Source organism: Oxyura jamaicensis, assembly GCF_011077185.1.
Source record: "Oxyura jamaicensis isolate SHBP4307 breed ruddy duck chromosome 1 unlocalized genomic scaffold, BPBGC_Ojam_1.0 oxy1_random_OJ106470, whole genome shotgun sequence".
Lineage (NCBI taxonomy): Eukaryota > Metazoa > Chordata > Aves > Anseriformes > Anatidae > Oxyura > Oxyura jamaicensis.
Genome location: NW_023303226.1, coordinates 54,058 through 81,434, shown reverse-complemented (window position 1 = coordinate 81,434; position 27,377 = coordinate 54,058). Strand labels below are relative to the sequence as shown.

General features: G+C 46.8%; 1 protein-coding gene and 1 long non-coding RNA gene across 2 annotated transcripts; both read left to right on the top strand.

Moving 5' to 3' along the window:
- The first annotated feature begins 511 nt into the window (after positions 1–511).
- Positions 512–11,494, top strand: LOC118156893 (E3 ubiquitin-protein ligase RBX1). Its single transcript, XM_035311109.1, has 5 exons — positions 512–654; positions 2,224–2,302; positions 8,555–8,625; positions 9,911–9,996; positions 11,328–11,494. The coding sequence occupies exons 1-5, from the start codon at positions 577–579 to the stop codon at positions 11,338–11,340; spliced, it is 327 nt and encodes a 108-aa protein (XP_035167000.1). The 5' UTR covers positions 512–576; the 3' UTR covers positions 11,341–11,494.
- LOC118156895 lies at positions 3,821–8,240 on the top strand. The gene is made up of 2 exons (XR_004746491.1): positions 3,821–4,129; positions 4,216–8,240. It is a non-coding gene; the product is annotated as an uncharacterized LOC118156895 (long non-coding RNA).
- Positions 11,495–27,377: the final 15,883 nt, after the last annotated feature.

The window sequence follows — 27,377 nt, the reverse complement described above, 5'->3', positions numbered from 1 at the left end:
CAAACCCTATTCCATTAATGGCCAGGGTTCTAGCGTGTTGAGGGGGTGTTCGTGTGCATTTAGGGTTGAAATGGGTATTTTTATTAAAAATCTCGCAGCGCTGCTTTGAACAGAGCTGCTTTATTGAGGAGCCGCCTTCCCGAGCACCCCCGGCCCCTTTCAAACCGCCCCAACGCCCCCGGGGGCAGCGACACCACCCCCACCACCCGCCGCCGTCTGTCCGCAGCTGCGGGGCTCTGTCCCTTTAAATCCTCGGCCCCGCCCCACCCCTCCCCCACCGGCTCCCGGCGCGGCCCCGCCCCTCGGGTTGCGCAACCCCGCGCGCGGGGGGGGGGGAGAGGGGGCGATGAAGTAACGGCACTGGGGGGGGGCGCTGCCCCGCCCTACGCGGCTCCTTTAAGAGCCCGGGTCACGTGACCGCAACTCCCGGCCTGCCCTGCGAGCCGTGCTCCTTCCGCACCTGTCGGGGGCGGGGCTCCCGGAGAGCCCCGCCCCCTCCCCGTCTCCTCCCTCCCCCACCCCCTCTTTTTCACCGCGCATGCGCACTGAGCGGCACGGCCGGATCACGCATCCAAAATGGCGGCCGCGATGGACGTGGACACCCCCAGCGGCACTAACAGCGGCGCGGGCAAGAAGCGCTTCGAAGTCAAGAAAGTGAGGCCCGGCGCGGCGGGGCGAGCTGCGGGGGCCCGGGGCCGGTCCCGGTCCCGGTCCCGGTCCCGGTCCCGCTGGCGGCGAGCGGGGCGGGGGTGGCTCCTCGCTGCCCTCCCGGAGCCGGCCGCCCGGCCCCACACCGGCGGGGCGGGGCTTGCGGGTGGCTTGGCGTGCGTCCCGGCCAATGGGCGCCGAGCGCGGAGGGGGGCTGGCCAATCAGCGGGCGCGGGCCGGTCCTGTCAGGGCCCGCCGGGCCGGGGGTTGCCGCCTGCCCTCGGCCCCGGGGGGGGCACCGGCGGCGTCGCCGCGTCCTGATCGCTGTCAGAGGCGGGGACGGCGGCCGCTGGGTCAGGGTGCCCAGGGCCTCACCCAGCCCAGTCCTGGAGCTTGAATCTTGATATCTTGCCGTGTGGAAGCGATAAGGGTGCTGGGGGGGTTGTCATTGCTGCCCGGATGTGCAGGTGGAACTCCTGAGAGGTGAACGCCTCCTGCCAACCCCCATGGCACGGTAGTCGGAAGATCGCTACTCACCCGTTTCCTACAAGAGCTAGTAGTATCATGATGACTTTGTATTTGCTACTAGTATTAATGTGGTACCCCTTAGCAACACTTGGGAGTCTGCGTTCCTCCTTCAGAATCCACAGGTTGAGGGAAGGAATACAAACACTGAGAAAACGCCACAAAATGGAATACACTACAGAAGATTTACTGTAGTGCCGTCAATAGAATCATGTACCGAAAAAGTAAGAAGGAACAAAATACCCACACTACTGAAGTGGTAAATGAAGACTATCATGTCTACCAATGTACTGTTGGGTTGCTTTGAATACTGAAGGCAAACCCATCTATTTTGTGAATTTACCAAAGACACGATTCTGGATTTTTTGGGGGGTGGAATAAAAAGGTGCTATGTTTTTTTGCATAGCTTGTGTTAACAATCTCATTCTAAATCGCTTTTCTAAAATTGCCACGGAATTTTTTAGCCAACCCTTCCGCTGAAGTAGCATGGAAGATAGAGATTCCTCTTACGTTTTATCTTTGAAAGGTTTCTTTGGTAGCGCTTTCAAATTTTTAATTTTTGCAAAAGAGATGGGTCAGGAGTCAGTGAAGGACAAAGTTAGAGATGATTCTGGTTGTTGGCCCCGACCGTTACTAGAACTGGTGCAAGTAATGGAAATTCCTCGTAACAAAATAACATCTCAGCTGGCCTTTCTCCAAAGTACTGTCCTTTCCATCACACCTGAGGATGTGGCATGAGGCACATCCTTGTTTATACATCTCAAATAGAAATACAGATCCTGTGATTGTTTGACAAAAAAACAAAAAGGAGAGACTAAGGGAGGTGTTTCTGAGGTTGGGTCCAAGAGGTGTGTGTGAAGGGAATGTTCCGCTGCTTTCCGGTAACACTTCTCAACTCATGCGAAAGAATTACTCTGGAGTTACAAGATTTTTTAAAATATTCCACCTTTTCCATTTCAGAAATAAATGGGATCTTGAGGAAGAACAAGAACTATCGTATGCTATAAAATGAGTGAAAATTATGTTTTTCTTTTTTGTCCCCCTCTCTAGTGGAACGCAGTAGCTCTCTGGGCATGGGACATTGTGGTTGATAACTGTGCCATTTGCAGAAACCATATTATGGATCTATGTAAGTAAACGGTGGGGAAGAGAGCTGACAGTTTTCACATGTACATGACGTGCAGCTGAAATTTCCACTGTTCAGGGTATATTTCAGTAAATCCAGCTTTCAGCTCAGAAATAAGTCTTTGCAGAGCAAATACGAAGCTCAGTTTTATATACTGCTGAAATCCTGAAATCTGTTTTTGTGACCCTGTTTTTGTGTACTGTTTTTCACTTACCCTTTTCTTCTAAAGAATAGAATCACTTGGTACTGTATCTGCAGAAGAGCTGAAGGTGCTGAGTGTATTTTGAATGCAAACAAAAGGAAAGGAAGTGATAATAAAGAGCCAGTATGAAGTCAGATTATTTAGGGTCGACAGGTACTGCTCACAAAGAGAAGCCTTAGAGATTAAGGCTGCAGGTGTTGGGACAGGTATCAACTTTTTGATGGCAACCATTAGGAATAAATCTTGTGCTGCTTTCTGTGTCTGAGAAAAGGCTCGGACCAGTAACTGTTTTTTGCTCCTCATTCTACAAAAGCTCCCTTACATAAGTTAGTTTGTGTTATGCTATAGGGAATTTTATGACTACCTAGAAAATTAACTGGTTGATTTACAAACAGGATAATCAAATACCAAAACTGAAGACCAAGTCTTGCTAGTACTTGCTCGATTTTTTTTGATGGTTTCCAAAAAAAAACATGCTTGCTGTGTTGGAAAATAAAGTGATAATAGGATTAAAAACAATGCACAAACACTTCTATTGTGAAATAGGTGTGTATATACAAAGTCACTGGTTTTAGTCCCGTAAAGGATAGGTAATGACTACAAAACCCATTTTTTCCCTCAAAAATTTGACAGGGTATTACTTACACAATAACTGTCCACTTTTTGTTCAGTAGCGAGGGACAAAACACCTTTTAATATACCTCAGATAGAAATTTGTCTGTATTACTAAAACGGTAGGATTGTGGGACCCCAAAAAGCAGGAGCTACAATGTCTGAGAAATGTTAGTCACCATTCCATTGTGATAGCTTTGTTTCTTTTTTTTTGTAGCCCTTGCAAGTACAGGTAATGGTAACGCTGCCAATAAGCCTATATGAAAACAAACAAACAAAAAACAGAAAAGTTTATAGTAATGATTGCTGAGAGATGCACCTGATTTCACATTATAAGTAAACATTAATTACAAAACTACTCTCAGAAGTTTTTGTTGGGTTTTCTTTTATAAAAAAAAAAGAAAGCACGGTAACATGGGGCTGAAACTAGATTAAGCAAGTTGACTTCTTCGTTTTGGAACAGATGTGTTTGTATTTTGAACCAGCTACTTCCTATCCATCCCTCGGTTTATTCTTTGTTATTAGAAAGGGAATGATGACACTAAAAAAAGCAAGCGATAATAGTGATTATGAAATACACTAAATTCCTGTGGCATAAAAATTGATTTTTAAAGTACCTGCACCACCCTGAAAAGTACTTGAGATTGACATTGACTACAACTTAGTCTCTTGTCTTTATGATTTATTAGAGAGGAGAACGTATAACTGACAGGTAAATGAAATTTTGAAGATTTTTTAGAACGTAAGATATACATTTATCAAATTTACAAGTGTAAAGGGTAAATATATGCAGCCCTGTAATTCAAGATAATACTTCCAAATAAGAGGGATATGTTGTAAGATAGTGGATTTCAGTGTGTTTCATTCTGTGAATCTGCCTCCTATGAGAGACAAATGCAGTCTCATTTTTGTTATTTCTGTTAAATGGCAAATAGGAACTAAGAGGATGAGGGCAAGATGTAGAGGAGCTGTAAAGAGCATGGACAGGTGTTACTTTCCAGTAGTGAATTTATTCTGTTAGTCCTTAAAAATACATATTTTATATTTTTATATATTTGTGTGTGTGTGTGTATATCCCCTACCAAAATTGGTGTTGGGTGAGTTTGAAAGTGCATATGTAGGTTATGGAAAAAACAGCAAAGGAAAAGCAGATGGGTAACTTAGAGTTTTTTCTTTTTTTTCCATCTTTTTTTTTTTTTTTGAGTTGCTCAAGTGTAACACAGTATTAGTTAGGGTACGAGCAACATTATGAAAAGCCTGAACTGCAAATGGTGGACCAAAATTGACAGTATACAGAGTAGAAAGGGTATCTAAATTGGTGTTCCGAGATCAGTGTTGGCTCTGGATTTACTTACTTCCTTGTTACGGGTCATTAATGATGTTAAGCAACACTTTAATTAGATTTTCAAACATAAGATGTGAAGTGATTAGAAATTGAGGAAAAATTACTAGAACGTACAGGGAAGAACAACACGAGATTCGGTTTGATAAAATGCAGGGTACAAATGCCTCCCTCGCCTAGTGATGAAAAGAAACCTTAAAAGGGAAAACATTAAAAGAGTGATAAGTAACGCCAGCCACGCTAATGGAGGATTGTTAACATTATTAATCCAACATCTAAAAACGAGGATGTAACAATGTTAAGGTTTCGTGCAGTCCTTCGAGTGCATGTACGTTACGACTTGTTTGTTGGTAATATGGACAGAGGATTCCCCTGACCCTCAATACGGTTCATTTCCAGCACATAGAAGGGATGAGTAGACTTACGGTGTTTTGTTTTTGTTCTTTTCTGGGAGGACCCAGGCCCTATTTAGATTTTACTTAAGCAGTGTTCCTCGTTTCTTCAGAGGTTTGCTCTTTGGTGTTATCATTGCAGCTTGGCAAGTTGAGTGTTAGGAAACTCTGTGAGTGGGTTACCTTCTCATCTGCAATGTGGAATGCAGTCCTGTAAGGTGTCCAGCATACTTTTGAACTGTATGAAATGTGCCATCCAAATAGTGGTCCCTTCCTTTGATAGTAAGACGCAAAGTACACAATTTGATAGTCCATTTTCACAAAGACGGACGAATTGGTTAGAATCCAGAGCAGAGTCTCAGGATGCTTAACAGGTTAGTTGATTTTGGCTTTCTGAGAAGAACAGAACTGAACTAAGTATATAAAGCTTGCTAAGTCATGTATATATAGTTTGCTAACTCATTAAGTGAGCGTGGAAAGTGATAGCTGTGTACAAATATTTTGGGACTGTGATTCTAAGAGGAAATGCTGACTGTCATACAAGGGGGCTATAAGTAGAATGAATCGTGACAATATGACAGGAGGAATTTAGGGTAAGTATTTAGAAAAATCTGCAGATCATTCTTAAGAAACTGAGAACATTGCAACGGGAAAGTTCTGAAAAACATCTGAAGTTTGAAAAACAGAATTGGAAAACTCAGTCAATATTTTGTAAGTAAGAAATGTACAAGTTTACTAGCCTGTTTTTGTTGTTGTTTTTCTGTCTCTGGTTTAAAACAACGTGTGCTGCTAGCCAAGGAATCTGCATTTTGTTCTGGTCTTCCCAATGAGTCAGTCCCTTCAGAACATCTCTTTGCATCTTGCTTTCTAAAGTTAAAGGGAACCCATACCGTGGTTGCCCTTGCTCAAGGGGAAGCCATTTTGAAGAGCTCTGTCATCAAATTTAGCAGTGCAGCAGGCTGTTGCTGCAGGAGACACGTAGGTGACTTCTGATACCTGCCATTGTGGCTACTTAAATCTCGGGGTACTTTGGTTACAAACATACAGGAGGTTTCTGCAATAGACGTATATGGAGAGGGATGGTTCTTACTAGATGCTAAGATTCAGAAGTTACCATTACGCAATATGTGTTGATATAACTCCCAGTGATGAAACACTTCCATTGCCTCTTTCACGTTTATTTACAGGTAGCTCGAGTATTAGCTCCGGATACTCTGCCAAAAGCAAGGCAAAAGAAGAGAAGTTCAGTATTGCTCCAGTACCTGTTACTGGCTGTCTCTTACCACTTCATTTGGGTCAGCAGCCAGAAAATAGCTCATCTTTCTTCCATAGCCAGGATCATCAGCTTTATTTTCTGACAGTGGCTGTTCATTTGTATTGTTTCAGAGCTGATATATTGTCCCTTTTTGAAATTAGGATAGTGGGAGTCCGGGAAGTGCTTCGGCTTTAGGGGTTTCTTTTTTTGGCAGCCGAAGGTAGCAGTGCCAGCAGTAGTCTCCAGCCTGCTTGATTGGGGGAGTTAAATCTGGATGTCTTGTTGGGAGGGCCTTACATCACCATGAGAGAACTCCTCTTCAGCTATTTCTGCAAAAGTTCATCTGTCCTCTTAAGCTTTTGGGACTGTTATATTTTAGACTGCACTTGCTGGTCAGCAAATGACACTTAAATGAACTCTGGTCCTGCTCCTCTCCCTTACCTAAACCGTCTGTCTTCCCTCTCATTCACACTCAAACGTGGAATCCTTTTAAAGCCTGGAAAAGAAAAATCTGGGTTGTGATCCACAGGGCACAGCTAACAGGGTAGGGCCACTTAGGGAGTAAAAAGGCAAACTGACATAAGAATGGGGCTAGATGGACTTTAGTTCTAATATGCCCAATATCCTCCCTCCAGCAGGGAAAGAGAAGAAGCAAAATAAGGATACTGTGTGCTGCAGTATTTTCCTGGCTTTCACAAACTTCTGCAGATAAAGTTAGCTTGCCAGTTGACTTTTTTGCTTCAAATGGATTTCCTTTCCTTTCACTACTCATCTTTTCACCGTTCTCTGTTAATGTACAGACTCCTGCCAAGTATTTCAAACTATCATTATATGTAGGATAAGCTGTAGGACCATGAGCCTGTATTATAGTAACCGTAAGATTTTTGCAGCAAATTGTAAACAGGTGCACGTTTCACCAAAGTGATTGAGGCTCTTCAAGGTTCTTGAACGTCTTCCATTTTCTTAATCAGATTTAGTTTCATTGCTGCATGTGTTGACGGCTTAAGGCATTAAGTCATCAGACTTTTCAGCTGTACTTTTCAGCTGAACTGGTTTCGTTCTCTTCTGTGGGCAGGCCAAGGACTGAGCTTTGGACTTTCTGTTGTGTATTGTATCTAGATGTAAAACATATAATTAATAGAGATTCATTCAAACCATGCCGAGCAGTTGTTGCTACTGAGCTTCTTTAGACCTGAGTCTTGCTGTGAGTAATTTCCCATGACCAAGGTTAACGTATCTCCCTTGCATGTCATGAAAAATTGGCTTTTCTCTGACTTTGTTCATCTCCACAGCTGAAAGAGAGCGGAAAACGGAGCAATGGATAAATGGGACGGAAAAAAATAAAGATGATGTTTTTCAGCTAAACCTGTGGGGCTTGAAAGTTTTTTGAATTCTTAATTTGTGAATCAAATTCCTTTTCCTCAGAGCACGTTTGAGCAAACGAAACACAAACAGCAAGTTGGAGCTCATTCAGACATTATCTTTGCTAGGAAAAAAGATCTGCAAAAAAAGAAAGCAACAAGCCCATGTATCAAATTCTAAGCTGATCATCTATCAGCACGTCTTTTTAAACCATTTTGGCTTGACTTTTAAAGGAAGCATCCTTTAGCAGAAAGCTAGATTAAATTGTTGGTCACAGGTTTCTGCTGCTGACTGTGGAGGAGTTGGAAGAGCCTTCTTATTCTGAAATTTCTTCTTGAGCTGGACCAGAAGTAAATTGTTCAAGCTCTAGAACAGAGAATCAGGTTGTTGGATTTATTTTCCTAGAGCAGTTCTTCCTTCCTCATTCTCTTACCCATGCCATCTGATATAATCTAACCCAAAGCCAAAAGTAGTCTTTATCCTTTTTGGGGTCATCCCACGTCAGCTGTCAGGTAGGAAAAGTTGAAAATACACATTCTAAACCTTTCTTTTTTTCTGTTGTGTTTTTGGTGGTATACTTACCTATCGCAGCAGACGGACAAACCCCATCATTACGTGAGCAAATTAAATTGTAAATTTCACTAATGGTGCCAAATGTCTGACAAGATGAATGAATTTATATTCAGAGAAACCTGGATAAGAGATTTAAGTAAACTTTTCTTCAAAGCTCTGCTGCGACTGATAATCAGAACAGATGCATTAAAACACAAGAGGAAGAAAAATAAAAATATTTATCCTTCAAATCTGGAAAACAGGCACATGCCGCTGGTGGATGAGCTAAGTACTGCTGCCATCTGGAACTTTGGAATATTAAAAATGTAGAGGAAGAAGGAAAGTGAGATGAAATGTATTTTGATCTAATAATTTTAGAAAAACAGTATACATGAAACCAACTGCTCCTGACACTTTCTGATGTAATAAATGCAACAAAACAAAGAGCCTCCCCTGTTGTAATGAAGGATTCCAGCAGTTGGTGTTGCATGTACATCTTCTTCTCCTGTATATATGTGTTTAATTTTTGTTTTCACAGGCATAGAATGTCAAGCAAACCAAGCATCAGCTACCTCTGAAGAGTGCACAGTTGCATGGGGCGTCTGCAATGTAAGGGAAACTCTTTAATTGCTGAGCTGGCGTGCAGTGATGTTACCCCCTTTTTGCATGAATTGCGACAAAGTTAGTTCTCTAAAATGTGTCAGAGAATCTACTAGGAAAAAAAAATAAACAACACACAACTTTAAACGCCATCTGTTTAGTAATGTGTGTAAAGGAGAGAGAAGGGAAAAAATAAGTGAGAGTTCCAGAGGTATATGAGGAAGACACAGAAGAGAAGGAGGAAAGTACACCTTTATCTATGCATTCTGGAAGCAGAACAGATCTTTAATTTAGAGCAGGATTTTCCTGATCTGGTAGGGGCTGCGTAGGGGCTATGTCTTTTATTTTTTTCTTCCCAGATAATAGGATTACTTGAATGTCACCATGCTTGATTTGTCTTTATGCAGGCTGATTCAAGGAATCCATATGGGGTAATCAGGTGATTTGCTTTCCCTTTTGGAGACAGGTGAAATTGGTTCTAGTTTATAATCTCCAGTTCTTTGTATGTGGCCATATATGATCCTTTGTACATGGTCCCACTAGTATGTGAACCTGAGCTCGAAGACATTTTTCCTTAATGTCTTCCTCCCTGTTCACCCATCCCATCCTCACTATGCTGTGGGATCAAGTTCCAGTGAGATAATGCTGAAACAGGATTATAAATGTACCAATTCCATCTGTAAAGGACAAGAGCAAATTTTTAGTCATATGAGAATACTTTAGTGTCAAAATGAAGATTTCTGTGTGCAAGAGTTACCACGAATGGAACCTTGTTTTTGAGTAGCTATTTGGGGTATGGAAGAGGGTGTCTGTACTAGGCACAGAATAGAGATTTTATTTTTTTTCTTTCTAATTTTGCAAGTTCATTTTTATTCAAGTGTTAGTTTGTCCAGAAGATTGTTGGAGAGCTTCAGCATGTATACATACATATCGTCCTTGCTACTCGCTGTGAAACCCTCTTCCTTGTCTTTCTGATTATGCTGCTTATCAGCATCTGCTCTGCCAATTTTAGCAGCTGCTAAACTCTGCGCTCTCCTTCATCAGAAGTCAGTTGCTTGCCACTGCATGTGCTGTGAAACGGGCTGCCTGCTGCCATTTCACTCATGTTTCATTTCTCTCTGAAAATGCAGACTGGTTCCTCGCTTTTCCCAGTGAGCTGGATGATCTGTGCTCCCCACCTTTGTCTGCAAACACTTGCTGCTCTTTTCTTAACGCGATGCTTTCTGTGGTAATTTTTTACACTGAGGTGCGTTAGTGTGTTCTGAAATGATGTGATTGGAATTTTCTCTTCCAGCACGCTTTCCACTTCCACTGCATCTCTCGCTGGCTCAAAACTCGCCAAGTATGTCCGCTGGACAACAGGGAATGGGAGTTCCAAAAGTACGTATCCTACAGAGATTTCAAGATGAAAAATCCAATGGCCCTCCTGCTAATAGAAATCAGTGATGTCATTTATGAGGGTAGTCTCACCTTTGTGGGTCTGAGGGCATAGTTGCTGTTGGGAAAGGGTTTTCTTCGTTTCCACCTTGCTGTATAGTGGCCTTCCCTTAGTCCCATGGTGGTGAGGAGCCCAGGTAGCTGTGGGGTACGTGGGAGTTGTTAGAAAGTAGTGATTTCTATCAACATTCTCTGTAAAGAATGGAGAGCAGAAGAGAAATGGAATTCACTGTCAGTGGAGCCTCAGGTGAATACGATACTGCTGCATGAGCTGTTTGGGTTTAGAAAATGACCTGAATTTAGCTTCTTTTTCAAAGCATTTATACTGAAATGCCAGAAGTCTTGTTGAGTCCCTCTGTATTGTGACAATTGGTTTGTAATTCTAATAGGATCTAATAATAGACTAATACGGCTATTTCCTGGTGTCTTGAATGTAGGTGTCCACATAGCCACTGCCACAGCTTTGACCCATTTATTCATGATTTATACTTTCTTTTTTATTTTGTATTCTTTGGAGGTCTCTTGTTAGAGTACGAATGGAAAATACATGGGTGTTTTTTGAGGGGTAGTGGTATGTTGGCAGTGGTTACTAAGTTTGTCACCTGTTCCGTTCTGCACCATTTTTGCCTTAATCTTTTCTTAACTGTGGATTGACGCTCCTTTTTCTTTCCCCCTTTTTTAAAGCATATTAATTCTAACTAGAGTCCAGATTAAAACAAAGCAGAACCTAATAAAACTCTGCAGGATCCTCTTTGTGATCTGGTTCACAATAAGCCATGTCGTTGACAGGACAACTTGAGAAACAGAGTTCTGATATTAAAACGTTTTAATGAGCACCTAATGAAAACTGAGCCCATGTTGTCTGGCTAGTGAGTGATTTTGCAGAGGCAGCATTATGAGAAATGGGCATAAATGAGTATCTTATCGGTGCTCAGGGGTATGTCTGGGGATATTACAGGCTTTGGCCTTGTTTTCACCCAGGGTATATTCGAAGTGGGATTCAGGGCAAAAGGTTAGGGTACAGGAGGTCTCTTGCATGTGAAATCCTGGGGAGGCTTTAACAGTTGCCCATCTAACCAGTATCTAGATGGACTTCAGAGAGAAGTGAAACATGGAGAACTTCCTACGGTTTCTATAGCGTAGCATTTTATCTTCACCTGGTTTACATGCAAATCATTTGTGATACAATGAGAATAGTATGTCTAAATCAGTGCTAGTATTAACCTTTTTTTTTTCTTTTTAAAAAAAAGCATTAACATATTGTATATTTGCAGGTACGGACACTAGAGATGGTCGTCACGCTTCTTACATCGTCATCCTCAGTTGTTCATGTCCCTATGGGTTTGTCTTAGCAACTTGAAAAATCAGTAGTGTATGCCATTTAACCTTAATTTCTCCCTCTTGTATACCACTGAATAAAATCTTGCTGGAGCCTCCCGTCTAAGTTTGTCCTCCTTTCATGAGCGGCAAGTCGGTGAATGAGGAAGGAGAATTATCTGTAGACTTCAGCCAGGGAGCTCTGAAGCTGGGCAGCTCTTCCTGTCAGCATGCCCAGCTTTTGACTGTGGGTTTGGTCGTACTCCCACGTGATTCGGAACCACGCCTCTGGCCCTCTGAAGTCAGCATCGAGCTCCGTCGTGTAGTGCGCTGGGCTCAGGACATGCCTGGCTGAGTAATTTATGCAAATGGCATTTCTTGTGGACATGCTTCTCGTGGCTGAGCTGAAATGATGATCTGGACAGTTAGGGGTTGTGTCATTATTAGAAATTATTCTCTCATGCTTCGGCTCTCTAGTTTGACTAAACCAGCTCCCCAGCGGAGGAAAAATTCAGTACCTGTTTGCAGTTCCATCTGTTGAGCTTGGGAGATGCTAATTAAACGTTAAGATTTTTTTATCAGCGGTCATAAAGCACTTCGATGTGTCGGGTGCAAGTAAACTTGGGAAATTCACCTGATAGATTGACTGCAGAGCTGAAAATAAGCAGCGTCCGAACAAACTCGTGCTGGGTTGGCTTTCTGCTGGTATTTTCCCAGTTCAAGCCAACCCACGGTTCTTACTGGCCAGATGTGACTCTGAAAACTGCATCATGTTTTGTTTGGTATCTGCTGTGCCAACTGGTGTTCTCTTCACTGCATCAAAATTTGGCTCCCATCTTGAGAGCCTCAGCAGATGCCAGGGGCTTGAACAAGGTCAAAGGAATCCTCCCTGCTACGAAAGGCTGTGTCCCTTCACGCTCGCAGCGGTAGATACCGTAAATTTCTTGTGCTGGTTATTCACGAGGTTACCTTTTCATCAACACATTTTTCCTAGCTATTGAGGATGGGACATCTGAGAGCTGATGTTAAACGTTAATGTACTACAGTGATAGGGAACGAAGATCATCGATGGAACCAAAACTTGCAGGTTTTACAGCAATTGCTGGAGCTTTCTTTAACCTGCAGCAAGCAAATACCAGGATTATTTTACCAGCTGGTGTCAGTGCTCTGAAATGATACGGTTTCCTGTCTTTCACCCTGAAGAAGAAAATGGAACAAGCAGAATCAGGAGAGTTTTATCGCTAGACAGCTTATTTACACGGTTCAGTTGGCAGAAAGCTCATTCTGAATTTGCGAGGTAGTTCTGGTGGGGGGACAGGAACGGAGCAGAAGAGAGGGGAAAGATGATCTCAATGGTGGTCAAAGCATTGATCCAGGCAGCGGGGTAGGCAGGTTAAATGCTGATGCCTGGAATTTGGACTCCCATCTGAAAGTCCTGTCCAGACAACTGAAATGTCAGATGGCCCTGTTTATGGCAGTCCGTTGTGTTTACAGCGTTGGATTTCTCAGGACCTGGAACCCAGATGTTCGCTGATGGAGGAATTTAGTTCCTCAAGAACTTTGTTTTGGGTCCAGCTACGTTTTTTTTTGTTGTTGTTGTTTTTTAGTCTGTCCATATTGCCCTGAGCGTATTTTTTTGGCCGGGGACACGCACATCAGTGCGGGCATTTCCCTCTCTTTTCTGTCATTTCAGCTGCTGCAGGTCAAAGCATCCCTTCCCTGCCACTGGTTCACCTGCGGTGAAAGTCTGGGCTCTGTGGTGACCTGAGGCAGCTCCAGCACGTGGCCGTGCAGTTTTTGGTAGCGTGCGTTAAAGGTTGTGTTTGGGGGGAGAGGGAAAAGCTTCGGTGAGCGATCTAAGAGCAGCTCTGCGGTGTGGGGAGCATAGAGTGAAGGGAAGGGGGATCTATTTAATCCCAGGGCACACAGAGCCCCGTTTCTCCAGGGCATGGCTCTTGCTCCGACTCGCATCGCTCTGCGCTGACTTTCACAGCACGGCCCCATCTCCACAGGTGGTGGGAGGGGGAAAACCCTTTAGTCCCTGCCGTCCTTTTTCTGTTTTCCTAAAGCAACACTTGCTGCCAGCCACACCTTCCCCTCCCTGAAAGATACAGACAGACGTCCCGGGGCTGGGAGGAAGAGTCGGACACATTTCTGTCTATGCTTGGGGGGAGGAAGGTGCACAGGGGAAAAGGGTGACCACGTCAGTGCCGTTTGCCTGCTCTGTAAAGGGAGAATGTGTGTGAATTGTGAACCCAGCATACTTTGCCACCTGCAGTGCTGAGCAGGCCCTTCGGGGAGGGCTTGGGGCACGCCACTGTGGCCAGACAGCGGCTTCCTTTCCTATCCTGTGGGGAGGAGGCAATGAACTTCAGATGCTGCCTGGCATCAGCAGTGCCTGCTGCAGCGAATCCCTCGCTGCTAATTCATAAATCTGTCAGAATCAGGTGCCGAGATGGTGTATTCCCTGCTAGATACCTGCAGAAGTAGGAGGGGACCAAATGGCCGTGAAGAAGTGCAGAAGTCCCAGCGGCACGTACCCCTTGTGGAGGAGCCCTGGGAGCTGCTCTGACTGCAGCGTGATGGTGGAACCCCAAAAACACGTGTGATCGTACGCCATGGGGAGGAGAGGCAGGAGCAGCCTCCTGCAGCCATGTGTGCAGACAAGCAGGCGCCAGAGTCTGTCCATCCTCCCCTGCTGGGTCCTTGTGAAGAAGCTAATGGCATCCTGAAGTATTCTGGGGCCACAAAATGCTCAGCAAAGCTGCTGTGAAGGCGACCCAAGTGGAACTGGTGTTGTGCAGTGCCCACTTAGGCAGATGGAGCTTCCAGGAGGGGAGCGACCATGGAGTCTGTGGGGAGATGCGTGCTGCTTTTGAACCCCTGGGCACATCAGGGCAGAAAATGGCAATGAAACCACTTCCCCGACTGATGGCCGCTGTGGTTCGTTCCCGTAGCTAAAAATGAGCAGACAAGGAGAGTGGGTGAGAAGATAACATGAAGAGAAGAGAGGCAGAGACCAAGACGCTGTTCTGGTCAGCGAGCAGATGTCCTGGTGAGCAAAGGCTCTTCCCTGGCAACGCTGGCACGGCCCCTGCTGCTCCGCGTTGCTCTGGGCACTGCTGCCCCAGATTTGCTTTCGCCTGGATGAAAGCTGTCTCACCTTGGAGCCCACCAGGCCGTGGCTGGAGAGAAGCAGAGGAGATGGCACTGCTGAGGGTGGTTTCCTACAGCAGGTTCCCAGGGGGTGGAGGGGATGAGGAGGATGTCTGTGACGAAGCATCCCTTTTCTCCCTGCTTTGCATACCCTGTTCTTTCCCTCCCCACAAAAACTATGGAAAGAGCAGGCTCTTTTCTGCTTTTGCTTTTGCCTTCCCACCACCACACACTTTGTGTAACTTCATTTTCTTCCCCTATGCAACAGGTTTTGCAGCGAGCCTGTTTTGCTTTCCATGGGGCATCTCGGGCGCTTCCCTGTGCTGCTCACCCCCTCCACCACCGCCACGCTGCCCCCATCTTCCACTCCCCCCCGCCTCTGATCTGGTTCCCAGGTAGGTCCCGAGGTGCCCTTGTAGGTCCCTTGTAGGGGACATGTAGGTCCCTTGGTGCCCTTCCACCCTCTGCAGCTTGAGGGAGGGTTGGTGGAAGATTTTTGTCTCGCCTGGGCCAAACTTATAACAGATCCCACAAGTCAAGCTACAAGTTGCTGGAAGGTCTCTTTGGTGTCCCCACTACTTACCTCCTTCACAAGGCTGGGCTGTCAGCCTGTTGTCCCACCTTGTTTAGGCTGTTCTCCAGCTGCTCCACGTTGGACAGGGAAGGAGGTGCTGCCCAAAGCTCAGCCCTGTGACAGCAGAGAGTGCCGGGCCTTCTCATCCTGCTATTGCCAGCAATGGGCAGAGCTGCAAGAGGTTAATAAATAAATAAATAAATATGCACTTGAGGCTTCAGTTTAAAAATCTGTTGAAAATTAACACCACCTGATCCTGGAAAGGATCTATACAGGCAACGAGAAGCACCACTGCCTGCTTTCGAGCTGTATTTACCCACTCCCAGACCCACACAACCTGTGGTTTGCCTGTTTGCTGCCTTTTCCGCATGGCATGGTCACCTGCTTTCCAATTCCTCACGTGGAAGGTGAGTCCTGGCCTCAGTACTCCGTCACGTAAGCCAGGAGAAGGCACAGCATTTGCCTTTGAAAAGCCACCAGGGGTACCCATGTTGTAGGTATGTACGTAGGTGCTGGGGAAGGGGATTAAAGGAGGCCTTCTCCAGAGGCACAGCCTGGTTAGTCTCCTTTTCATCCTTCCTCCATGTCCTAAAAGACATCAGCTACCACGCAAACCCAAACAGGCATTCGTCTCCCATCCGCTTGCTGAGAGGTGGCATTTCCTTGGAGCGTTTTCTTCCTCGCAGTTGTATCGGATGCATCGGAATGAATCATGCTGACATTTTAGACAAGAAACATTACGATTTTTTTACTGCAAAGCATCTCTTTCTTAATGTTTGGGTACCTCCCTCTCCCCCCCCACCCCCGAATTTCAGTATTGTGGCTTTTTTGATGGGTGTGTGTTTGCCACAGTTCAGCTAGCAGCTGAATTCTATAAAAGTTCAGCTTTGTGCAGTTCCGGTGTGTAAGTCACTGCATTTCTCACAAAATCTTTTACTCGCCTCGGGGTTTGGGGTGAGGGGAGAGAGGTGGCTTCGGGTGCCAGGCTCGGGCATCCCCCTGCTCCACACCAGGCGAGTGGCAATCACCTCCCTGCCAGCCACCAGCTCAGCGCCGACAGAGGAGGCAGGAGCTCAGGACGCAGGAGTGAGACACCAAATCCTTCTTCAGGCACTTTAGGAACACAGAGGAGGAGGTTGACGACAGATTTCATTGTATCCACGCAAGGTATTTTGAAAGGGCTGGGGTAAATGTGGATCCCCACCAGTGTGCTGGACATCGCCGTCAGGAGGGTGAAATACGGGAGGTCTGTGTTGGCCTTGCCTCAGGAAGTTTTTGAGTATTTCCCAGACCTTGTCCCCATTCCCTCCCACTTTCTCCTATGAACAGGGGCCTCTTCTCCAGTCACCAGCTGAGCAGCAGACTCTTCATTTAGTTAGTTTTTGTGGTCCATACGCTACCTGCCTCTAAAACCCGAGACTGACACCCAGAGGTGCTCCTACTGCCGATGGAGAAACTGAACCCACCCTTATTCTGGTCCACTATTGTAAACAGCATCTCTCTCAAAACCTGCCTTTTCTGTTTCTGCAGCCGCTGTGCAGTGTCTGTCCTGGGTTGCTGCCACCTCCAGCACCTCACCTACACGGCCGGTCCCGTTCAGAGCTGCAGGCCTCCGAGGGGGAAGACGGCGTCCAGGAGAGGGGGACATGGCAAATCCTCAGACTCTCAAGCAGCAGCAGCAGCATTTGTGCTGAAAAGCAAGGTTAGAGCTGCGACCATTGCTCGTTTTGTGGCTGTTTCCTCAGCCCAGTGCTGTAGGCTGCACAGGCAGAACAGAGCCACGGGTGATGACAGCGGCCTCTTTACATCCAGGGCTGCTGCCACTGCTGGTGCACCACCTTCTGAAGCACCAAAAGCAGCTCCTGGAAAATCATGTGGCCTCATTTCTTTCCTCCTTTCCCACTTGCCTCTTCCAGGATCACCACAATTTTTGGCTTATTCCCTCCTGCTCGCTGGTGACTCAGTCCCTCTGAGTTGTCTACAAATATTGTAACTTTGTCAACATCCAGCCACCTTGGCAAAGGGTCATCCGTGAGCAGCCAGCTGTCCATGAAGGTGCCACGCTGGGGATGTGCATGAGCAGCCTGCGCTGGATGGGAGGCACCTGAAGTCGCTGATATTCCTGGGGCGAGGAGGGTGACCTCAGCCCAGCTCCTCTCTGCTGCCCATAAATCACATTAGAGTATATCAAAGCTCTGAGCTGTCAGCGCTACCTAGATGTAAATACTATAATTATCCAAGGTAAAATTAACAGTTTATCAGACTTCCTGTGTTGAATCTTTTCATTATAGGCTGCTTTTTTTTTTTTTCTTTTTTTTTTTTTTTTTCCTAGCACAGATTTGATTTGCCACAGACTTTGTGTGACATTGGATTATAAATCTCTGGGTTTCAAACACTACCTGACATCACGAGCTGTTGCAGCAGCTACTTGGCAACCTCTCAGAAGCTTATTTTGCTGAGGAGGAGGCCTTTTTTTCCTGGCTGCCCTAAAATTTGCAGGTCCATTTTGGAAAAATGCGGCGATGCCGGATCCATACCAAGGTCCTGAGGGACTCAGGTGGAGATGCAACCCCACAAAGGTGGAGGAACAAGGCTGCATTGAGGAGCACCTGGTGTGGTGCCCGTGCTGGGTGTGGGCTCCAGCCTTCCTCATCCCTGGCACAGCAGAAGGTGGCAGCTTCATGTGGTGAGCCCAAAGACCTTCCCAGCCCACCACTGCCATCGGAGGCTGCCACCAAGGTGGCCTCTACGCCAGGTGAGGCTGCTGACAGCGGCCACCAAGGTGTGTGCTTAAAGCTGAGCCCGGATAAAGCCGTGCTCATATCAGAAGTTATAAATAACACGGGCTGAAGCTTCCTGATGATCGTATCAAGCAGCACGGTTCAAGTCATGTGAAATATCATTTTTTTTTCTTTTCCTATCAGAACGAATGCAGCGGAGCGAAATGCATCTGGCAAGGAGGAAGCTTCCCGTGGCGGGAGCGTGCAGCAAAGGGCAGCGCCGTGTCCTCCACCGCCCGTCCTCCTGCACCAAGGAGCGGCGGGCAGCCTGCGCAGGCATCGCCCCGTGGGTTACAGGTGCCAGATAGAAAGAGGAGCCTTTCCTCACACGCACCCATCTTTGTGCCGCGGTAGGAAACAAGCAGCGTTATTGCTTTTGTCCCACTGGAGCCTGGAGCCGCGGGTTGGTCTCAGATGTTTTTCTTCCCTTTGACTCTCAGCCTGCTCGGTGTATTTCCAGCAGCTCTTCTCCTGCTGAAGGTGATTCAGAAAATGAAACATGACAAAACAAAACTCATTTTAATAGCCTGTCTTGGCCAAGACAAACTAGGGATGGATATAGCTGTGTTATTACCATGAGCTGGAACGCAAAGCTATTTACTTCATTAGCAGGAACGACAACAAAATAACAACCCATGATGTTGGCAAGGGCAGAGCCAGATCTAAAATATTGCATACAAAATGGAAAAAGATCTGGAATAAATTCCTTGATCCAGATCTATTTATTTTTTTTTCTTGGACAAAATAGGCTCAGAAAATTCCAACTGCTTGTGAGAGGCTCCATGGAAAGTGCATTTTTATGCAGTGTCTGACTGTGCGGAGAGTTGGACCTTCCACATCTCGGGGAGATGCCACCAGCTGAGAGCTGGGGGACATTGAATGCTGACACTGTATGACATGGGAACACTTAAAAGGCTGAGGCTGAGCAAGGACAGAGTTGAAACTGCCAACCGAGGAGGGTTTACACCATGAGCAGACTCTGAGCCTGGAACTAGGACTGGTCCTGAGCTTGTGTTTTCATTCCCACCTCTGTAGAAGCAGAGCTGAGCAGCTGCATGGGACAGTAGGAGTAGGCTGAATTCCTTATCATGGGGCTAACATATCTGGGTCGTTTTTTAGGTTGGGTTTTCATTTCTGGTTTTGGGTTGGCTCTCAATGCAATTTCCAGAAGCCTTTTCACTGATTATGGATAACTTCTTTCAGCCTTTCATTTCAGGGATGGATCTGTAGCAGATCCTCCAGCAATGTGGAGGTGCAGGGGTTGCCTTCTCTGGAGAGGGCATCTCATCAGGAAGTACAAGACGTTAGGATAGAAAGGAGAAAGATCTGCAGTAAATTCTGTTTATCTTTGAAAGAGGAACAGAGTGTGTATCTGATCTTAACAGCATAATGTCCTTCAGTTTTGTTCCAAATTTTCCTTCTATCTTGGGCTATCTTTTGCATTTTAAGTAGATCCAGCTGTCCCTAAATCCCCCACGAGCATACCTGGAAACATTTACCGTACCTCCAACATCTAAAATGCCTTCTTGTTCTTCCTCAGTCCAGTACAGAAGCCTTCTAAAGCAGCCCATCAAACAGTCCTCCACACGAGGAGCCCATCCCTCTGTGGGATTTAGATTTTCTTTCCGTTTGCTGGATATTTGGTTCAAATGCCCTGTCCCACACCTCCCCATCTCACCAGCCCTGCCACCGCGTGCTTCCTGCACGCCTGCAGGCATTGACAGAGGAGCCCAACGTGCTCTGGTGAGCAGGCCGTGACTGTCGGAGGTGTCCAAGGATCTCATGGAGCTTCAGTTCCCGGCATGGAGAGTGTCCAGACGGGCATCACGGTGTGCCAGGATGTTCATGCCTGGGAAAACGGCTCGCTCGTGAAGCGATGGGTGCTCCCACCTCCCCAGCTGCAGAAATACTGCCCCGATCTCGTGTAGCCATACGTGCTTCCTCTGAGCCAGCCGTGTTCATGCCAAAGTTAGGAGGAGACAGAAAGCTGGCAGAGCTGTGCTGGCTTCATTCTGTACGTGGATTATTTCCATCATTTATTGCTCCTCACACCTCTGCTCTGGGTCCAGCTGCAGGATGAGCCATTCAGAGGTCATCGCTTGAAGAAAACAAGGTAACAGATGTGCACCAGAATGGAGGTGCCTTGAGATATTTAGTCCACACACGTCTGCACATCAAATGGTGGTCAAAGGAGGAGTGGGAGTGGAAATAGGTAACAAGTCTTTGCTCTGCCTTTTTGAAAACACCGTGTGAAGCAAGGTGAGCCGAAGTCTCAGAAACACCCATGCTTTCTCGTTCTGACTCTGTGGTCTCTTCACTTGCTCGGCCTCACCCTCAGCCTTGGCTTTCTCACGTGCAGACCTGGGAAGGTAACGTGAACAACCCCGGCAGCGCGGGGTTAGGCACGATTACTCAGAGCCTACGGTGCCTGGGAGAGGAGAAATGCAGCGCAAGCACTTCTATTATTTGTGGTAAACACGTACGGTAATTATTCAGGGTTCGTGTGTTTGGGTTGCTTTCTAAGGTTGGTTTAAAAAAAAATCAGTCTTCAGTGATGATTTCTTAAAAAGAAGAGCGGCGAAGGCAGGGAAGTTTCTGCAGTGAGTCAGGGCGAGATCAGAAGCAATTTATCGGTGACTTCCCGTCGGCAGCTGCTTGTCCCGAGCAGCCTCTTCCCGGCCCGATGGATGTCTCCAGGCAGCCCCACTGCTGGTGGCAGCATCCAGCATCCCCCACGTGAGGCCCAAGCTGCTCACCTGCCATAGATGGGTCTCTTTGCATGTGTCTTTTTTCCTCCCCAAAATGTACCTTTTTTTTTTTTTTTTTTTTTTCTTTTTTTTTTCCTTTCATGGATTACCCGGAATGTAAGAGAGATTTATGCTGGGTCTCAAGTGTAAGCTCCTCTTTTAACAAATCGTGCTGTTTGGATGTAAGGAAAACCAAAAATCAATTTGCTTTATGCTCTATGCCCATCCCCTCCTTCTCCTCACGCGCTGTCAGAAACACAGACTGAATTAATTGCGCGAACATCAGGCACCAGAGGGGTAGGGGAAAAAAAAATCAAAGCCTTGTAGTACAACGGTAGCAGCGTTTTGTGTTCTCTGGGGTTTTCACTCGCAGCACTGCCGCATCCTGGTTTTAGTTGCAGAGAATTGAATGCCCATTTTTCTTTTGCTAATTCCATAGCAGGGGAGTGTGTTTGACATTTGCAAAAAAGCTCAGAGGCCTCAATGCTCCTCGAGTCGCGGGTAGGAGCAGGGGCATGGGATGATTTCTGTCTTTGGTTTGTGAAGAAACCAGGGGCTCTTCCTTGCTTTCTCCCCTCCAGTGCTGGTCGAACAGAGAAGCATTATCCATCCACTCGTGCCAAGGTCACAGCTCCTGGAGTGAAGGGATGAAATCAAAATTTGTTCTCTGTATTTTTGATAAATTGAACTTCCAGTCTTCATACTGAGAGGAAATGTGAAAACATCACCAAGAAGACGTCGGCTTGAGACCGTGGAGTGCTAGAGCTCTAGCTCCAAAAAGACACGTGCTGCACTGTGCATCTCAAGTGAGGCTTATCCAAAGGGTTTCTCCTCCTGGTTGGAGAAGACCATGGCTGGAAAGCAGGTCACCAGCCCATGACTGTGGTGGAGGCATGGGAGCCCCGCAGCCTGGTGTCCCTCTTGGTACCGTACCAAGGCCATCACAAAGCGTGTAGGAGCACTGAGATCACTGCACCTCCCACCTGCTCATCCCCGGGGGAAGTTTTTCAGAGTGGGTGACTGATAGGATGCCACTGGGGATATTTTAGAGCTGTATGGCAACCAAAATGCTCCAATAAAGTCTTCCAGGTGCTTGTGTGCCAAACGCCTTGGAAAATTAGGGAATCTACCAACATTATAGGCAACCAAACCTCTTAAAGCATAAGGTGATGAATGTTCTCAGCAGAAGATGATTGGACTTGGTGATCTGGAAGGTCATTTCCAAGGTAGATGATTCTCTGATTATGAGATCTCCATAGGAATAAATTCACAGAATCACAGAATCCTCTAGGTTGGAAGAGACCTCCAAGATCACCGAGTCCAACCTCTGACCTACCCTAACAAGTCCTCCACTAAACCATATCCCTAAGCTCTACATCTAAATGTCTTTTAAAGACCTCCAGGGTTGGTGACTCAGCCACTTCCCTGGGCAGCCCATTCCAGTGTCTAACAACCCTTTCAGTAAAGAAGTTCTTCCTAATATCCAACCTAAGCCTCCCCTGGCGCAACTTTAGCCCATTCCCCCTCGTCCTGTCACCAGGCACGTGGGAGAACAGACCAACCCCCACCTCGCTACAGCCTCCGTTAAGGTACCTGTAGAGAGTGATAAGGTCGCCCCTGAGCCTCCTCTTCAACTTCAACTTAGAGCAGGTCAGAGCCTGGACTTGTCAGTCCTTGGGGCCTCTGGAAAGATCTCTAGGGAAAGTCAGCCCAGTGGCAGTCATCTTTTATCTCTGAGCAGGGAGCCTTTTCTGATAAAAACACAGCAAGCAGTTAGCAAAGTCCAGATTACTCATTTTGCCATCGGTGTATGCTCCCTCTTGCATGGAAGGATTTCCCTGTCCTCCCCAGGGCATTTGCAACCCCCGTACCATGACGGGAGATGATTCAGGCATTTCTGTACTACAGGAACTCTCTCTGGATCCTGCTGCTTTAAACTATTCACTTCCTCTTTTTTTTTTTTTTTTTTTTTTTTTTTTTTTCATCGAGCAAGTGAAAGTACTTTGCCTGTCCTTGCGAGATGGGCTGTGCCTACTCTTTTCCCAGGATGGGTGCTGGGGCTGGGAGAAGACTCATGGTTTTACTACCAGTGCAGACACCAAGTGAGACACTTTGTAAAAGTGTGTGTCCCGGGAAATGCTTGAGACAACAAAACAGTTCCAGGGCTCAGTGTATCAGCAGCCAACACCAATTGCTCCCGGTCTGGGCTGAGTCACTCTGGAGCTGTCACAACCCCATGCGGCTGCCGCGGCAGTGACCGGGTGCCCTCCCAGTACCTTCGCCGCGGCCTCACCCATCGCCCTGCTGGCATCAGCAGCAGAGGTAATGCAGTCACCAGTGCTTTGCTCTTCCCGTGGCTCCGCCACGGTGTTCTGAGCCTGGCTGGCACCGCGGGATGTAGCCACGGACTTGTTAGATGGCAACAGCCCCATAGGATGGACAATCTCTGAATAGGCTGGAGGGTCTCCTGGCTCTCTGGGGGAGCTGAAGGTCACACAGCCTGTGCAATTTTGTGGCAGCAGCATCTGCCACTGTTGGAAACTGCCATTCCTGAGAGACACAGAGGCATTCAAAGACCCCAAAGGCAATAAACTTGAGTAATATGGGCTGTGGGGGTAGCCTTACTCAGCAAAGCACAAAAACAAAGACCATGGGGTTGCTGTGAGGGTAGGGTTGAGCTTGAGAGGCACCTCAAAATCCCAGCAAGTTTGGCAAGCTGTTCAAGCGTGTCCTCCACACTGGGTTTAAAATGTCCACAGAGTGTTTCAGAGGAGCTGAGCCAAGAGATTTACTCAAGGACCAGACTGCAGCACCCCAGCTTATCCCTACTTTGTCCCGACCCCAAAAGTGACCCCAGAAATGGCACAGCAAAGGACCAAACACGCTCATCGTAGAGGTCTCCCACCAGCAGCGATCTGCACATGAGCTTGTTTCCCCGCTTCACAGGGGTGTTGCCAGGCAGTGTGGATGGGAGAGGTGTCCTCCTCCTGCACAGCACCCACCTGTCCCCTGGACAGCTTCGTGCCACCGCCGTGCTGTGACAGCCAGGATTAGTAACAGCCACAGGGCCAGCCCCATCCACAGCTATCACCGTCCTCTTCTGGGTGTCCTGCCAGCTGTGTCTCAGCCCGATTAAATGGTGTTTTGGGGTGGAACAGCAGATGGGATGGTAGCACTTTAAAACTGGGTCCTTAAGCAAAGGTGGGTGAGCAGAAGATTGTTGTTTTTATAGTTGGAGGTGGGCTATTTGTAAGGAGAAAGGAAAAAAAATCAGCAATGTGATAATTCATTGTTTTGTCCTGAATTCAACTGCTGTTCTTTCAATTCCTTCAGAAGAAGGAATAAAGTATAATCAGGGATTTTCAAACTGACTCCTTTTCTCTGTAGCGGAGGACAAGGGCAATGCTCAGCCAATGTGCTGAGCTCTGCCCCAGGATCGTGGGTGGGTTGATACTTCCAGTATGGCATCCTGGGCTGCAACGCTGCCCAAAAAGCAGTGACTTCAACACTTCTCGTATTTACAGCCCTTCAAATCTCCCAGATCTCTGGGAACTCACAAAGCTCTGCCCACTTACAACTTCTGTTCTTTACAAAGACTTTGCTATAAAGAGGAAAAACGAAAGCGACGCTCAGAGCTCTGCTGAACGGGAACAGGGGCTGGCTTCAGGACAAGAGGACATGTAAGCCTGCATGCATGCATTTTTATGTGAGATGCTGCGTTTTAACCTATGCTTTTTTTCCCAAAGAGCCCTATTGTTAGTCCCTAAACAGCCTTCAGCCCCTTGGCTGAGGAGCAGGATGGTGCTGCACGGAAGCCAGTGGTGGAGCAATGGCCTGGGAGCTGGTTTTTGGTTGTTTTCTTTTTTTGTTTCCTGGATGCTGAATGAAGCAGCCCTTCTGTGAACAGCCGGTGTTTACATTCTTCCAAACAAAAGTTGGGATTTCCTCTGATGCTAGCAGCCTTGTCACTGCTGTGTACAGTCAGCCAGACTCTTGGAAAGGATTTTTAATAATGTCTGAGCCAACGCGAGCATGCTCAGCGCTTGCAGGAACAGCCTCACAAAAGCCAAAGCCGTGCCACTGGGACAGGGAGGAGACTTCTCATCACGGTTGAGCTTTCTTGTTTTGAGAAGCCAAGTATCAGGCCCTGCTCCCTGCAAACCTCAGGCCAAGGGCTGGCCCTCAGTCACATTTTCAAAGCACCTACAGACATCCCTCGACTCAGAGGAGCCCCTGATGTGTGGGGCGAGATCAGCCCAAGCATTTTACACCAGGCCTGTTTATCCCAGGCATCTGGCCAGGTTTTCCACACTCGTATGTGCGCTGTATAGTAACTTAGGGTTTCTTTTCATCTGAGAGTTACTGTGCCATTTCAAGATTTCATTTCTTTTTCACTGTGAGGGTTAGGGGAGCACAGAAGTCCTTTACACGTGGATTCTAGCAAATGGGTTCCCGACATTTTGGTTTTGCCCAGAAAATCAAAAGGTTTGATTTGCAGTGCCTAGGAAAACCTTTGCCTTTTAAGCACATTTATTTAAGAATTCCACCGTGTTCCAGAAGACCACATCCAAGAGCATTGTGCCCTCCTCTGCCAATGAAAATGTTAGGAAATCCAAAAAGAAAGTTGTTTATTTTAACTGTCCAGAGCAAATGAACTCTAAACACAGCTAAAAATACATATGGCTCCCCCATAAGCCTTATTTTCTATACTTGAAAGCATTCCGAACAGAGTTCAGTTTTCCTCCCAGATAATTTCTCTTGATTTCACATTTGTTCATTTTCGTTATTAGTTACCTGGTAGCTCTTATTAAATACACGTTGACAGACAAGATTTGCTCATTGCAGATCTCAGGCTTACAGGGAAAACCCTGAGTCTTCAGCCCGACAGCTTTTCTCATGCCTGCACCTGGATGTGAAAGCTGGGAATGCAGCAGAGGTACACAGAGATATTTCACTGTCTTTGAAAACAAACACTGTTGAACGTACTGTTTAGCTGTTAAATGCAGCGAATATATAAGAGCTACTAAGATTTGTCCGGGTTTAACAGCTCTTCACCTCCTAATATGCTGGAAAGAAGGAATATTTGCGGGTGTGTGAAGGGTAGTGCCAGTGCCACGGCTGGGGTCAGCGAGCAGCTGGAAGAACATGCAGAAAGCAGGAGGAAAACCTCTCTGCAAGAGGCAGAAACCCTCGTCAGGGACAGGTGAAGAAGGATTCAGATGCAATTTGTGACCCTTTGTTAAAATAGTCATCAGATCGCAAATGCCAAGAGCTGGCAGGTAAGAGCATGAACTTAGCTGTGAGGAGCTACTGTAGGGTTTGAAATGTTGCTTCGTGGTGAATAAGCACCTGCAGGAGAGCAAAGACGAGTGGAGTTACTATGTGCATGCTCTGAGGCTTCACCCTTTTTGTTTCTTCTCTCCTTTTTCCCCACAGCTCAGCTGGGGAACATCAGGGGAGGATCTCCACCAGCCACCCCCGCGTTGGCTCCAGACACCGAGGCCAAAATGGCAGAAGGCTGCAGACAGACCCTCGTGGTCTCCTGTCCTGGGGTGCACGGCAGGTGCCATGTGTCCCCCAGGAATCAGGGAACAGGACCACTCCTCGTGCTGCCTCCTGCCACCGGGTGATGATGAGCAATTTGGCGTCATCTGCATCCGTCCCAAGGGGGAAAGAGATTTGTCTCTCTCTCTCCCCCTGATGTTCTGTAAGGGGCACTGTGACAATGACACAAACTTGAGACAAAATTGATGAAAAGTCTCTTGTAATCGTTAAAAAATTAATGAACGCAACCGCAGACCACAAAGGTTTCTGAAAGTTTGTCTCTGCAGCGCATCGCTTCCTTCTTAAATTCAAAACCACCTACTAGCAATTTGAGTTAAAATCAGTACAAAACATAAAAGCTGCAGGATCGCTTCTGATGGAAATAGATGGACAACAAACCGATGGTAAAGCTGCATACAGTCGCCATAGCGACGGGACTTCCAAAAGGATGCAGAGAGCAGCACCAGCGTCCGCAGCAAACCGAGGAGCACGGGTGGCCTGAAATGGGGGCTGGGGCTGCCCTGTGCAGGGAGCCGTGTGGGGACAGGCAGGAGGTTGTGCAGGCAGGGTCCCCCCCGATGGCCCCCTCGCCAAAAGAGAAATTGGGCAGATGTGGGGACTGCAGATCTCTGCAGGGGACCCCCCGTAGCAGAGCCGCAAGTCCCCTGGGCTGACCATGAGCGCTGGGGAGGCAACTTCAGTGCCATAACGTGTCTTTGCCATCTCAAATTTCTGTCTGAGTAAGCCCAGAAGAACTTTAGAAAATGTATTTAGAAAATGGGCAGAGGCCAGAAGGAACCAGCTTGGCACTACACCACCTCCCCAGTCACGCGACAATTAAAAAAGGGGGTTGGCCACCCCTGTACTCAGTATAGGGCACAGCTCACAGAGGACTTCATCTCATTTCATGATAAGAAAATGATTACAGAGAAGTATTGCTCTGCTACTCAATAAAGAGCAAATACTATTGATAAATAATGACAATGAAGTCAAAGTGCCTAATACTTTTTTCATTATCGATCTTCAGTGAAAATATTGCTGCCAAGCAGACAACTAACGCAGGAACGGAGACGTAATCCCAGAATAAAGAATTGGCTAGAGAGCACGTGGATGAGCTAAATGTTTTCAGATTCACTCTGCAGGAGGAATTTCGTCCAGCAATGATGGGCATTATCTCATGTTGTGTCATAGTGGTTAATTTGGGGA

Excerpts from the sequence above, each read along its gene's own strand:
- LOC118156893 (XM_035311109.1), top strand. The coding sequence starts at position 577 with ATGGCGGCCGCGATGGACGTGGACACCCCCAGCGGCACTAACAGCGGC. Across the intron at positions 655-2,223 it reads AGCGCTTCGAAGTCAAGAAA|TGGAACGCAGTAGCTCTCTG; the intron begins GTGAGGCCCGGC and ends CCCCCTCTCTAG. Across the intron at positions 2,303-8,554 it reads AAACCATATTATGGATCTAT|GCATAGAATGTCAAGCAAAC; the intron begins GTAAGTAAACGG and ends TTGTTTTCACAG.